This window comes from Orbicella faveolata, unplaced genomic scaffold (genome assembly GCF_042242905.1).
Source record: "Orbicella faveolata isolate gen_17 unplaced genomic scaffold, um_ofav_v1 contig_27, whole genome shotgun sequence".
Classification (NCBI taxonomy): domain Eukaryota; kingdom Metazoa; phylum Cnidaria; class Anthozoa; order Scleractinia; family Merulinidae; genus Orbicella; species Orbicella faveolata.
The window spans coordinates 2,463,075-2,478,267 of record NW_028301555.1 but is presented as its reverse complement, the minus strand read 5'-3'; the positions used below and the strand labels follow the sequence as shown (position 1 = coordinate 2,478,267).

At 38.4% G+C, this 15,193-nt stretch overlaps 1 protein-coding gene, 1 long non-coding RNA gene and 1 pseudogene across 3 annotated transcripts; 1 reads left to right on the top strand and 2 right to left on the bottom strand.

The window, feature by feature from the left end:
- On the bottom strand, positions 1-4,113 carry LOC149107141 (uncharacterized). The gene is made up of 2 exons (XR_016209549.1): positions 2,820-4,113; positions 1-2,046 (listed from the first exon to the last, which is right to left on the bottom strand). It is a non-coding gene; the product is annotated as an uncharacterized LOC149107141 (long non-coding RNA).
- Positions 4,114-6,130: 2,017 nt separating this feature from the next.
- Positions 6,131-10,184, top strand: LOC149107140 (uncharacterized; annotated as a pseudogene).
- On the bottom strand, positions 8,576-14,728 carry LOC149107139 (G2/M phase-specific E3 ubiquitin-protein ligase-like). 2 transcript variants are annotated; one of them, XM_089297186.1, is made up of 6 exons: positions 12,038-12,600; positions 11,488-11,750; positions 10,869-10,993; positions 10,212-10,359; positions 9,749-9,875; positions 8,576-8,947 (listed from the first exon to the last, which is right to left on the bottom strand). In XM_089297186.1, the coding sequence occupies exons 2-6, from the start codon at positions 11,632-11,634 to the stop codon at positions 8,670-8,672; spliced, it is 825 nt and encodes a 274-aa protein (XP_089153312.1). In that variant the 5' UTR covers positions 11,635-11,750; positions 12,038-12,600; the 3' UTR covers positions 8,576-8,669. The 2 variants fall into 2 exon arrangements, with proteins under 2 accessions (XP_089153312.1, XP_089153311.1); XM_089297185.1 differs by lacking the exons at positions 8,576-8,947; positions 9,749-9,875; positions 10,212-10,359; positions 10,869-10,993 and adding exons at positions 13,001-13,154; positions 13,714-14,728 and having other exon boundaries at positions 11,611-11,750; positions 12,038-12,236.
- Between the last annotated feature and the right edge of the window lie 465 nt (positions 14,729-15,193).

Here is a 15,193-nt window from a genome sequence, read left to right as displayed (position 1 = left end):
TTTTTAAATTTTTGGTGTATTGTTCCAGTAGCCAGTTTGTTAAAAAAAGCGGAACCGGAAACGCCTTTACGTCTAATTTAGTATGGAAAACGATGTCATGTGACGAAAACTCATTCGAGCATGACAAAGAAACAAGCAATTCTGATCTGAAGTCGAAAATAGTCTACTTCAGGTCATTCTCGTGCCCAGAGCCTCCGTTTCTTTTGGTCACGTGGTCGGAGAAACGGAGGGCTCTGGTAGCAGCCATTACCGGATGTCCGTAAATCACGGACATCCGGTAACGCATGCGTAACTTTGGCCTGCATATCTGCTCATGCTCAGAAACTAATCCTGAGGGAGGGGAGAGAGGAATAGAGTGTACTCTCCAGATGTAAACAGATCGGAACATTGACGTGTTTTCACTTCGCTGAAGTTTAAATAGGTGATTTAAAGTTAGAACGAGAGTAGAAAGCGGCCTTAAATGCCGTCGCCGCTTCAAACACGATTGCAAGCTTGTCTAATATTTTACCAACGGATTTCGCTGCGCATTTTGTGGTGGACCGTCTAGAAAAATTCAGGGATCGATAGCTGTGTTCTTGTTGTTTCTTCTCTTCATATTCGGTAAAAAGGAGAAGTTTAAAGAGCGAGGTGCATTTGTTAAAGCTTTCAAGCAAAGTAATCAGGATACCACATGTATTACGTCTATCGATGACACGGTGAAATTTGTTTATGGACACACTGAAGCGTTTGTGGAAATCAGCCGTGGAAATTGCATCACTGACCAGAGGATTTAAATATACGCCGTGCTGATAGATGAAGGGAGAATCTTTTAATGGTAAGAACTATTTACTTCCTGGTTATCTACATAGGTTTGTAAGCTGCAGTGGAATAAAAATCTGTTGAACTCAGGAAAGTTTTGTTGTATTGGAGTTTTGTTCATCTTTCCTTGCAAGGAATGTAATAAAGGTGCTCACTTTCATATGATCTATCGTGCCCTCATTTTTGCAAGTAACCCCATTCTGTTCTATTTTTTTTCTTTACAAAAAAGGGTCTTACACAATCATTTAACTGTCAAATTAAATCAATCAATCAACTTTTATTGTGCACTATTTACAGAATTAATTTACATAATTAAATAAATATGAGAAGAGAAATCTATTTTGCATATGGCTATAGAAAGAAAAAAAAAAGTATGTGTGTGGTAACCGGGGTATAGGGAAGAAATTGGTTTTTGAAGTAGTTACTACCGTGTTAAGGTAAACGCAGTGAAAAAAAAAATAAATAAAAGTCCTACGTCAGTTGTTATTGAGTGGTTATATATGTCTGCTGGGGGCTTCCATAATGGCTCTGCAGCAATTTTAATTAGCTTATTTGGAACATCTAATGATGATTTTTGTACATTCAGACTTGAGAAAAGCCTGGTCACCTGAGCTTCTGTGACTGGAGACATCACAAAACTAGATATAGGGCTATACCCACCATTTTCTCCCCCAACCTCCACTGCTTTTGTTGATATATGTTTTTTTGTTCATTTTATACCTTTCAATCAGCTTATATAAAGCTTAATCTTTTGGGTGCTTTCAACAACAACAATAATAACAATTTATTTCAGTATTCCCATATGAGTACATGGTGTTACCAAAAATATAAAACAGCCAAAATGATGTAACTATAAAATTAGTATTTGGCATTGGTATACATGTAGAGGTGCCTGGTGTGAAGAGAGTGATTCATATTGGTGTGCCACAGTGCACATTATGGAAGATTTTTTTTAGGAAACTGGATGAACAAAATGAATGGGAAATAATGCAATATTCATGTTACTTCATGCTAATAATAAGGCTCTTCAGCCTGTTATTCGACCATGTACAACAACAAATCTCGAATGCATACTTTCTACTTCTTGTGGTTGATCAGAACATCAACCACATAGCTTTACTATTAACGATGGTTCTATCTCCATCTCCTTTTTTTCAGTATTATTTATTGAACTGCAAGAGCAACATTCCTATTTGAATTATCCATATATTGTTATCCTTTGAAGAATTTGTGTCGCACTATTATGGTCTGAAAATTAACAAAGAATAGTAAATAATGGCAGGAAATAAATAATCTTTCAAAGGCTAACCAAAAGATTATGATATTTTTCTTATGGGGATATTAACGTAACTCTGTACACCTATAATGTTTGATTTGTTTTTAGTAGAGTTTCCAAATTACATTTGGAAACCCACTAGTCTGATGATTCATTCATCATTTATATTTTGTTCACAGTTATTTGCATTGATGATAAATTATTGTTATTTACTGATTAATGTTATTGTGAAGGAATAAAGTTTTGCTAATTGCAGTTGCTTCCTAACTAAAGTGGGGAGAGAGGAAAGGGCCTCAAATTTCAGCTATGGTTATTTATGGTTATTTTCCTTTACTCATCATTTCCACAAGTAAATTATTAAAAAAAAAAAAAAAAATTTGGGTCGGGGCTCTGAAGCAAACTAAACTCTTGCCTGACCACAAAAGGTTTGTTCGTGTTTTTTTGAGGGGGGAGACTATAGGGGAGGTCTCAATAATTAAAGAGAGGGGAGCTAAAAAACAGATATTATATATATCTATAACAGCAGAAGCTTCTTAACAGGTACACGTAGTAACAGATACATACATAACAATCTGTGGAAGAAACAAACCAAATTTCATGTTCAGACCATTTGCTACATCATCCAAGTACATAGCAGAGTATTATAACACGGACCTTTGACTCATTTGGGCAATTTAATATCATTCAATACATTTTGGACTGCTAGAATCTGATTTGCTTGATCTTTGAGAGAGAGAAGACTCACCTTCAGATTTCCAGTGCCACATTTGCTCAGCAACAGTGATATTTCTTCGTCTTTCCACCAGGCTCTAAGTTTCCTTTAGAGCTTTTCATAAAGGAAGACAAACGTTTTTTGAAACCCACTGCCGATTCGAATTTAATTTTATGATTTCTTGGGGTATGGTCAGCGACAAAATAATTGTTGTATTAGCTGCTTGATTCTCAGAGTTTTAAACGTTTCTTCCCACCTTCTCGGCTGCTACAACAAAGGACGATGATTACGATCGAGAATTACATCGTTGCAGGCGATGTACTTCTTTGGTTACGTGAAAAATTTTACGATTCCTTCGGATCGATCGGGAATGGTCACCATTTGTTTTGCTTTTTTTTCGTAAAGCGCGCCTGTGTAAACTGAGCGAAGGTGCCGCCATTCGGGCCGGAAGTAAAATGGAATGCGTAGAGCTTTGTAATTTTCACTTCTGCTGCGCATTCATTTTTTGTCAGCCAATGAAAAAATTCGAATTTTTGGGTGCATCCAGAGCTACTCGTCAACGACATTTTAAGACGAGTAGCACTGGGGACGAGAATGACTTCAGTTCTCGTCGCCTGAATCAATTATGGAAGGCCTACCTTTCTTCTGTGGTTGAGGCTGCGACTTTTCATTGTCTTTGGAGAAGAAATTTGAAGGTGCATATCTTGTGTAATTCTGCCATCGATTTCTTTTGAGTTGTGAAACTCCCTCGAGTGTACGATGCCAAGTGGACAGTACGTTTTTTTTCTTTTAAATGCCGTTCAATGGTATGATTTTAAGGGGTCCAGCTCGTTATCATCTCCGTTTCTTTTTGTAACCTCGGCGTAGGACTCAATACTCAGGACCTTGTCAAGTTCTGGCAGCGCCATTTGTTTTAACTAAAGATATTTCCAAGATGGCGGGACTGGCACCGGCTTCGTAAGACGTTCGTCCATTCACTATCTTGTGCAGTGTGGCGTATGTTGACTATGTTTATTCACAGCAACAGAGTTGAGCTGTTTTGTTGCTTCGTTTGAAACTACCGGAAACCTGGAAACATCTACCTTCTTGAGATGACTCTGAATTTGTTGTTGTGTGGTTTTCGTTTGTTTATGTTTTACTGGACTCAGTATCATACGGATCTTGAGCAGATGTTGAAGAAAAATCGCCAAAATATTCGTCAAAATGGACACTGAAAGCTGGGAACTTCCATGAAAGTAGGTCTTCAGCCTAAAGGAGCTCATAATCGTCATTCAGAAACTAATTAATTAAATTTGTCAAATTTTTTGGAAAAAAAGCTACAATAACAACAAAGTCTTGGCAATAGTATTTGCAAAATTCTCCACACAGTGGCTTTTTGCCTTTCATTTTCCAGAAATTTTATTGATTACTGTAAACTAATCTTGAAATCTGATGGGTTGTTATGTTTTACTGGCCCATTCTCATGGGCTGAGAAAAAGATGCGATTTAGAGCAAAAAATAGTGCGATTCGTGAATAAATCGAACCATTGAGAGCCAATCAGATTGCAAGGATATCCAGTGATTTCAAAATGGATTTAATAAAAACATTAATGGTGAGTATATAATTTAATCTTGTTACCCTTCGCCAACGCAACAATTACCTTCCTAAAGTTAAGTTCTTCCTTTCGCTCGCAATAATATTCTCTTTGCTGTGTTATAAACACCTTCGTTCGTAAACCAAAGAGTCGTAGTTTTGCCGTAATCTCTGCGATGGAAAGTTTCAGTGAAGGATTAAGAAATAATTTTGCGCAATTAGTTCGTAAGATGTTTGCGCTGAATTTGTTTGCTATTTCCTGTTCTTCTCGTTACCCGTTGCTCTCAGGTCATACGAGCTTTGGTCGCTCCTTCGGGCCCTGGTAGCAACAGTGTAACTTGGAAGTACATTTGAGGATGACCCGCCGAACGAAAGAAGAGATTGAAATAAACGAGGAGTTAGTGTTACTCAACAATGGAGATGGCAACGAGATAAGAATTTTAATTTCATAACTTTCGATTAAAATGGTGGCAATATATTGTTGTAAGGATTGCTTGACGAGGCTTTTTTTTCCATAGGCAGCCCAAGCTCTCTCTATGAACCACACAAGCAACACAATATGGCATCGAATTATGAGGGTTTATATGGGATTTTCTACAAGATATCCATGGAGGTAGTTAAGAGTGAAAATTCTCAATAAAACTGGTCTACCTTATTCCATACGTGTGTTGTTTGCTCCTGGTGTGGTTATTTTACTGATTGAACTTGATTTAAGCGACTTTTTTGAATTCCGAGTTTCCCTTTATAAAGAGAGGACAAGGCGAAACACCTCAGTTGGACCAGCCTGTCGAACGAAGTCAAAAATCCCAGGCTAAAATGTACCCACCGGCCACAAATCCACCGCGTGTACCATTTGCATTATCGTCTGACAGAGAAAGATATGAAATGGCAAGCTACTAACAGTTGCTGATCAAAATCGATTGGATATAAAATTGAACTCGGTTAGTTGAAAAGGTATTTCACGTTTACTTTGCGAGATTTGAAAATCCATTTCGGAATTAAATTTCATTTTGTCGTCTATTTCATCCGTTTGCCATTTCACCTTTTTCATGTCTCGAGGAACTCTTGCATCATCTCGCACAAAAACCAGCGCGAAGTTCGTTGAAAAATGAAATTTGAGACTGTTTGGCAAACATTTGAGATGGAAAAACTATGTTGAAATACCAAAACTGCTTTTCAATGCGAGGTGATGCAGTAGTTTTGACGCGATTCTGTCAACTCTTGCCTTTGAAACATTTTTGTGATCAAAAACTTCTGAAGGGCAAGCTGTTAAATTTTTTCTCAAAAACGTTGTAAGGGGAAACGCTGTGCAAATTTTTCAAATTTTCCCGCCAAAAGTCTTAATTTTTAAACCCGAATTTTTTCCATCTCACGTTTTAATTCAATTTTACTGATTTTCAATTAATTAATTAGTTACTTATTGCAGAACAATAAAATTTAATGAAATGAAAAAAGCAAGTGGTGGTTTTTGTGTACATTATCTTAGCATTGTCAAGAAATATTAAAGACAATAAAAATACTACTGCAAGTAGTAGTCAATTACACACAGGTCTTCAATATAACTTTTATTGGTTTTTTACTATAATACAATAGCTGTTATTACAGTTGAGCCCACGTTTCAGCGGTGTTACTTTCAGTGCGCGCGAAAGCGAGGCTTTCGGGTCAAACGAAAATACCTCAACAAAGGATCGTCTGCCCTTTTGACCTGTGGACTGTTCTCTTCGTTTGTGTTTGCGGATCTGGTCGTTCATCTGGCCTGATTCTGTCGTGAAAAACATGGTAAGGCGCTGCATTGTTTATGGACGTGTTAACAGAAGTAACAAGCCCGAATGTTCAAAACTGTCGTGGCATTCTTTACCTATAAACAATGCTAAGTTTCTTCGAACTTGGTTGCGTAAAATGAAGAGAAAAGACCCTCCCGTGTCGAAACATTCTTACCTCTGCAGTGAGCACTTTTCTGAAGATTGTTTTATGCGGTGTGTGGGAGGAAAAAGGTATCTGAAAAGTACGGTGGCCCATTAGGGACAACTTTACAAACCAGAAAAACACAAAATAACAAAAAAATATCACTGCAAACTAAATCAAAGATACTACGAATGAAGTCAAACCAGCACTGCCAATGAAAGATCGAATGCACTCCTACAATTAACGCATGCACACCGCCAAAAATTAAACGCACACTGCAAATGAAAGCAAAACGCACACTGCTAAGAAAAGTGAATTGCAGACTGAAAATGAAAGCAAAATCAATCCCCAAATAAAGTAAAAAAAAAAATCTCACTGCAAAAAAGCTGAACGCACACTGCAAATGAAAGCAAAATCAACACTGCAAACAAAAGTTAACCGCACGCCACAAATGAAAGGGAAAAAAACTATGCGCACGCATTTCAACGAGAAGGCCTGAGATCTAGTAGTAAGCTATAAGATTCGCGCCCTTTTTCGAAGACAGAATTTAATAAATATGGCGTCCAGTGGAAACTCGAGTAGCTCCAGCGAAGACGAATCGGCTGAAACAACTCAACACGGCGATTTACCTCGTGGGTCAGAAAGAGATGTTATTACGTATTACTTTTACAGAGGTCTTACGTATAGGCATATAACTCTGATGTTGGAGAAGCAACATAATATTACAATGAATCAGCGAACTCTTAAGCGAAGGCTGAAAGACTACGGACTTAAGAGACGTGAAAAAGTAGACGAGGAGCTCAAGGAACGCGTCAGGGATCTCATTTTACAAGACATATGTTCTGGTCCTGATAGCCTTAATGGCTACAGGACTATGTGGCATGTCTTGCGTCTCAGACACCGGATTAATGTTCCACGGCGATTAGCAGAGTCACTATTAAAGGAGGTCGATCCTAAGGGAGTGGAACACAGAAGGAGCCGTTGCCTTCAGCGCAGGATGTATGTGTCACCTGGATCCAACTTCCGCTGGCACATGGACGGGTACGATAAACTAAAGCCGTTTGGCTTTTCCATTCACGGCTGTGTCGACGGCTTTAGCCGAAGAATTATTTGGCTCGAGGTCCAACGATCGAACAAAAATCCAAAGTGTGTAGCAAGCTATTTCATCAAGCATGTCAAAGCAGCACACGGATGTCCAATGCGCGTCTATACTGACCCCAGCACTGAAAACGGTCTGGTTGCTGGAATACAGTGCTATTTGACGGCTGAAGGATTGGATGAATATGCAGGATCGAAGGCTCACAAGTATGTATCGAGCACTAGGAATCAACGTATTGAATGTCAATGGTCACATTACAGAAAACAACGTTGAAGTTGGTGGATCGACTTCTTTCAAGACCTTCATGAATCGGATATTCTCGATCTGACCAGTGACTTGCATAAAGAGGCTATTTGGTTTTGTTTTGCTGATCTGCTCCAGACTGATCTAGATAAGGTAAAGGAATATTGGAACAGTCACCGGATCAGGAAGTCAAAGCATGCCACTGTTTCCGATGTTCCTGACATGATGTACTTCCTGCCTGAGGATTTTGGACAGAGCGACTGCTTGGTTCCAGTATCCCCACACAAGATCACAGAAATGGAAAATAGGTTTGAAGGATTCGATAATGAAGATGATGAAACTGACCCAGTTTTCTGCGAGTATTTTCAATACGTCATGGAAAAAAATAGCTTATCCCACTCTACAAGCATTCTGGAAGCAGGAATTCTTTTTTGAGAAGCTAATCAAGTTCGCAAAAGGTGAACCCTAAATTCTCATGTTCTGTGACCGGGCAAAACACTTTGCTAAGGGCTCCTGTGGAGAGAGGAAGGAGGCAAGAACATAATAGTTCACGCACTGCTTCCAGCCAAATAACATATTGTGGGGTAGCAGAAAATATCCCTACTCACCCCAAGGCCTTGGAAAGTCCATGGGGGAGGGGACTTTCCAAATCCAAAATCTTCAAAGAAAAAAGTTTGAACCAAAAGTGGAATATCCGGAAGGCTGGGGTCAAACCAACAACAAACCTCTGCGGGAGGAGTATGGATATTATCTGGAATAACACAATCATTTCTCACCATAAAATGCTGAGGGGCATCCTCTTCAATGGGATATGGGTATCATTTCACCTTCCTAGTGTAATGCAAACAAGTTTGCATGTTCATTAACTATGTTTCATTTCTGCATCTATGTCTGAGATACACTGAGAATTTTGAACAACCCATCTTCAATGACACATGCATGTAATCCAAACAACAGGCTGCTTGCAAGTTACAGAATTTTAACAAATTTATTGACACCATTAACACTCAAACATTCTGTCAGAAATGGCTTTGGCCAACACTTGGAAACCACAAAAGGTCATCTAAACTCTGCCAAAGGTCTTTTCGTGTGTTATTGCAGTGTCCATGTTAAATTTAAAATCACTGTATGTGGTCATGTGAGCCACCAGTAACTGTACCCAAAGGGCACAAGTAGAAACTGTTGGGAAACAAATTTGGTGGTCAGTGCTGCAATGAATGAATTTTACTGTTATGCCAAAGCTCTTCTTCTCTGAGGGTAAAATTGGCCTCATGGTTTTCCCAGTAAGAAACTGGAAAATATCTTTAACCCTCACAGGGCTGTTGGTAGACTCATTGTCCCCTGTACAATAAGACAAAATATAAAAAGCTATCAGTACTAGTTTATGCTAACAACTAGAAACAAATCTATCAGTACTGGTTTATGATAGGTCTCTTTTCACTCTCTAGATTGTGAGTGAAACACAAAATGAGATATACTAACTCTGGGAGAGGGAAGTTACCCCCCTATAAATATTGCAGGTGTGGTTGATGAAAATTTTAAAAACACCCCTAAAACAACAAGAACAACAGCAACTTCATTTCACCTCAAAGGTACCAGACTCTCATTTGGTGGGTGTTGCCTCCTAAGAGGCACAAATTAAAAAAAACACTGGCATTACTGTTTAAAAGGGAATAATTCAGAAACAAAAGCTATTTGCAAAACAAAAAACCTTTCCAGTTACTTCCATTTTTTACATCCATAAACTTAAAGGTACCAGGACAGCTCTAGCAGCAGTCATTTAGGGTTAAAGAACCCTCAGTGGTAACAATCCACAAATGGTACCCATGAGATCCCTGGCCTTTTTTGGGAGAGTATTGGCTGTTAGCTCTTGGAGAATGATGGCCATGTCCTGGCAGCATGTCCCCATATATGGTATTTTTTTTTAAAAAAAACAAAACAAAAAAGCAAACAAATCGATAACATTTATCGCTTTAGCCAAAAGTGGACTTTTATAGGCAACCCTGACTCACTTTGGCGTCCTAAACACCACTCTTGGAAGAATTGCTGTTCAGATTAAAATCGCTATTAAGGAATATACACTCATTTTGAAAATTGCAATTTTTGCATTAAATGGCCAATTTGAGATAATAAGGTACTCACAACTGTCTTCTGTTTCTTCAACATATCGATTGAAATGAGCCATTACAGCTGTTTCTTTTACTTTCTTTGTGGACCCTGATTGTGAGTATTCAGCATTTAATGTGTTCATCAAGTATGTAGATGTGACCTGCATTCAAACCAAAACATTTAATCAGACCATTAACTTTGGGAATTCATTTGGGAAACCAAATAAACTGTTCAGTTATATAGTAAAGAATTTAATACAAAAATTATATGCCAAAGGATGAGGGTGAACAACAAAAACAAGACAGGGGATACATGACTGATTGTGTGGAACACAGCTGTCTAGGTACATCAATAAACTCAAATGCTCATCCCTTTGAATGGCAAAATCTTCCAAACTTAGTGAGGGACATAAACAGCACAAGTGATTAAAAGGGAGGAAGGAAAACTTTACAAAGATAAAAAAAAACAAGGCAGGTGTCATCCAGGAAACTCTTACATTGTAATCCTCTCCTGGTACAAAGAGTTTTTGCATCAGTGAAGGATATTCTTCCATGTATCTCAGAAAACCGTGAAGCTTCAGCCCCTCTCTCATCTGATCAAGCTCAGCTTTCACTCGCATAATGGTGTTCTGAAGTGTTATAACCCTAAAAACAAATTCTCTCTGTTACATATACAAAGTCAACCATGACATGCAATATCACTGTCAAATTTGAAGTGAACAAATGCGGAAAAGTTTCTGATCCCTAGGTAGTTTCTTTAAAAACTGTTAGATAATCAGTACTTACATCTATTTCACATTTCAGATTTCAGGGTGTTTTCCCGAAGTTATAGAAACAAAGGTAGAGGTTAGGGAGAACAGTGCAAAACTGAACCACTGTCAGCTGTTTCCATTTCTGTTTGACATTCTCCCAACTAACTAGTACATGTCTTTCCTTGATCTTTTAAATACACAGAAAAAATGTTCTATTTATTAGTAATTGTTTAATCCATGAAAAAGCTGCAGCATTTCAATGGAGTTACAGAGAATCACTGCCTTTGGCCAAAGTAGTCCATAATAGCTGACAAAGGACATGGATGTAGCATTTCAAATGAAGCAATTACATGCAAAAATGCAGCAGTTAAATACATCTTGGGATACTGTAAATGCTTGTACCTTACAATAGTGTCCTTTTTCTCCAAAGAAATTTTGGATGTAAAGCCAGTATTCATTAAAACATCCATATTTGCATCATCTTGGAAAATGACTTGTAGTTCTTCATCGCAGTTCACTTCTTTAACCTGGTGACATATCATTGTCAGAGGTGGTTTAATACCTAAGACTTATTACATGTAGATATAACTTACTTCTATGATCTCTCTCTGCAGTTTGTTGGCATTTTAAAATAAAAAATAAAATGGCCTTTTTTTCTGATGTAAATGAACATCCTGTAGAGAGAGTTTTGGGAGAATTTTAAAGTACTGCCATCAATTTTTGCTTTGTTTTTGCCAACAACCTTTGCATGAACTTTGGAAAGTGGTGCTGAGTTTGTGTTGGTTAATCATCATGCTACATATATGCGGGTTTTGTATTACTCTAATCTGTTAAATTTAAATAACAGAAATAAAATGAGGATGATGATGATGATGATCAACAAGACATTTTCGATGAATATACAGCACACAAGTAATCCATATAAGAAAGTGAGAATGTTGTGCAAATCAGTAGCAAAACGAGCTGAGATATACAAATGTAAAGCTTTATGTCAAGCCATTGTACAAGGGAATATTATTACCCTTTTCGCTGAAGTCCTGACATCTGGATTAACAATATCATCATCTGCTAGTGATATGTCTGTGATTTCTGGAGTACACAGATAGCTGTAAACCCAGTTAGCTAAGAAGGCAGGTGGTGGACCCTCCTGGAGAACTGACATTGCCATGACTTGTCCAATGGCTTTGAAAGAGCCATTACCCACAGCCTCAACATGGGGTCCAGGTGACAGACTGCTGTGTTCTGTGCCCTCAAATAAGTTGGTCTGCACAGCTGCAACAAATGCTGTAGAAAATAATATTTAAAGAAAAAGTCTTCAAATGTATGCTAATCAAACAGACTTAGTTACAAGACACATCTTACTTCTAAGTATGTTCTTGATATTTATGGAGGAAAATAAATTATTCTGTCCAGCTCAATTAAAGCTCAACAAAGGGACATATATTTATCTCCATTAAATAACTGAGTTACAGCCACCCCCACAGTGAAAAAAATTCCTGAGGTTTCTTTGCATTCTAATAATTATTTTGGCAAAAACAGATTACTGAAATTAATATCACTGTCTAAATTACCAGATAAAAGCTCCTTCCGCAGCCCTCCAGTGTCTATCCCAGACTCTCCAAAGAATTGTACTTTCGACACACCCTCCAAACTTTTTTACGTCTTAGCTGCCTGATGCCATCCCACAAAAGATCTTGTCTGTTAACTCTTACATCAATTCGTTCCTGTTGTTTAACTTTTCTGTAGAGGATGTTTAAGATGTCATCAAGGCTGTGGAAAAATAATATTATTTTTTGATACCAAATTAGGTTAATGTACTCAATAATCACTAAAAAGCTAATCGGGTTGAGTAAAGGATATTAATTTTGACATATAGGAGGTTAAGGAGAAAAAAGTACTTAATTAGTCAATAAAAAAAGAACAAGAAAAATAAGCAAACAAGCAAGCAAAGAAAAAAAAAAAAACAGACAATATGCTTCGCTGAAAAGAAAAAAAATGAAACAGACTTTGAGAGAGATGTGATAAGTATTTTACAGGTTATTTGTGATGGACTTGTTTTCATCCCAGTAATGGTTCCCAGAGCAAAAAGAAAAGTAAACCAGCACTTGACAAGAAAGTACTATTGAATGCCTCAAAATTTATAGTAACACTGTTGAGAACCAAGTTTAAAGTCACAAGGATTTAATGGATTCTCCCTATTGAAATGAAAGGAAAACCTGCTGTAGCTTCTACGAAGAAGCATGGATGCAAAACATCCACTTCTCAATTCATGCCTAAACCACACAGTGAATATGGGCAAGTGATATGGGTAGAGTTTTGTAACACTGCTAATCAAAATGTTATTCAAGTCCTGAAGTTCAAGAGGAAAGCACATTCTAGCATGAAACAAACACATTTAAAAGAAAGACATCCATCCATATCTCTAAAAATGCAATAATGAATTTATGCTTGAGCTGAAAATAACTGTTCTCACCTTTCTCACAAGTGAGGTGGTGTATCAACTCCCCTCCCTCTCCCCCCTTTGGACTACATACCTACAAATGGGATCAATTGGTTCACTGCTCAGTTCAGTCGCTAGAAGTTTCTCGGCAGCTCCATCTCTTGAACCAGCATTTTCAAGGGCCTGAATGATTTCTTCTTCTGTGTTTGTTGGAAAAGTTTCTTTCAAAACTTGTACATCACTTCCCTCTGTAATGAAATGTAATCAGAATTATCATTTTGCTGTCATTTTGTGTCGCATCAAGGCTACATTTTTTGGAGACACTAAATGAGAAAAATGCAGAAATTGGATACCTCAGTCAGTTGCGTGACTCTTTTTTGTGACAATAACTTGTAAACATTAAGTCTTGTCCACACTTGTGGATAATAACAAGGCCCAAGCCCGGAAAGTTCACACATGTGGAACAAACATAAGTGAACAAGACAAGTGCAGTGGAATCAGAGGAGATCTGGTGACAACAGATCATATGCTTGTGCTTATTTTGTTTCATGCTGTATCACTTATTTGAAATTAAAGCTCAAGTACAAGAAAAGAACAAAATTTCTATGTATTATGCTTGTGCTTATCCCACACCGGTCACACACGTTATGCTTAAGACTGTGATTATTGCACAATTGCGTATCAGCTTTTGACCTTCATATCAAGTTTCACATGAATTTTGATTACCACCTTGACTTGTTTGGATTAAATGTTCCCGAGTTTCTTCAACCACTCTTCAAGGACGAGAAAAAAAATAGAGAAACCTACCAGTTCGCTGACCCGTGATTAAAGGCTCAGCGGCAGATCCAGTGGAAGCCCAAGGGAACCGATCCATTTCATTGTCGTCATTTATATCATCGACAACCAGAACTGTGCTCTCAGTTGCCATTCCTTTTCGACATGCCCCAGAGAAACCATATGCACGCAAATGCGATTCTTTGGCAGCAATTTCGAAAGTTTCGCTGTCACTTTCATCTGACTTGTTAGTATAAAACTCTTCAAGAGGTATAAGGTAAAATGTTAATCGCTTGAATTCCTTGCCGATTGCTTGCTTGTAAGCTGCAAGTGAGAACTTGTCATTTGTTCCAGGAACATGAATCACTTCCCGAAAGTCTGGATATAGCAAAACATAAGCAACGGTCTCGTCAAACGTCTGATCAAAGCTGGCATGTTTTGCCACTGCCCTCTGCATGATCTCTTCTTTGCTGGCTAGCGAATTTACTGTAATGATCTGAGTCTTCCCACGACGAAGCTTTATCACTCCATCTGTTTGGGCTGCCAAACCAACCTTTATTTCTACATTTGCCGATTTCTGTGAAGTAGTGCCCATGGAATAGCGGGACTGGTTTTTTTTTTTATTTTCTTCTTGGGGGGTTTAAAACCGTGTTGACGTTCCTCTTCACGCTTTCGATAGAACTCTTCGAACGCCTGGGTACGTTCTGACGACGACGAATGATCAGGGGAATCCGAGTTCAGTAGACTTGTAGAACGACTGGCAGCTTCACTTATCTCGCGTCCCGTTCCTGATGTAGAAGGAGAACCAAGCATTCGGGAAACCTCCTCACGAACTGCTGCACGAATTTCGTCCCGTACATAATGAGACGCCATCTTGGTTGTCACCTCAAGGAAAAAGGAGAATACTAAAAAACATCTGGTGAGGGTCGAGGGGAAACTACATGTAATAGCATAGAGTGTACACCCCTATACACTCCTCTACTGCATTGTAGAGGACTATACAGTACGATACATCCTTATACAGCACTATACACAACTATACAGCACTATACACAACTATACAGGACTATACACCCCTAAACAGCACTATACAGCGCTATACAATCCTATACAGCGCTATACACCCCTATACAGCACTATACACCCCTAAACAGCACTATACACCCCTATACAGCAATATACACCCCCATACAGCACTATACACCCCTATAAAGCACTATACACCCCTATACAACACTATACACCCCTATACAGCACTATACATCCCTATACAGCGCTATAAACCCCTATACAGCACTGCACACCTCTAAACAGCACTATATACCCCTATACAGCACTATACACCCCTATACAGCATTATATCGCACTATAAACGCTATACAACATTATAAACTCCTATACAGCACTAGACACCGCTATAGAGCACTATACATCCCTATACACTACTATACGGCACTATACACCCCTATACAGCACTATACACCCCTATACAGCGCTATACACCCGTATACAT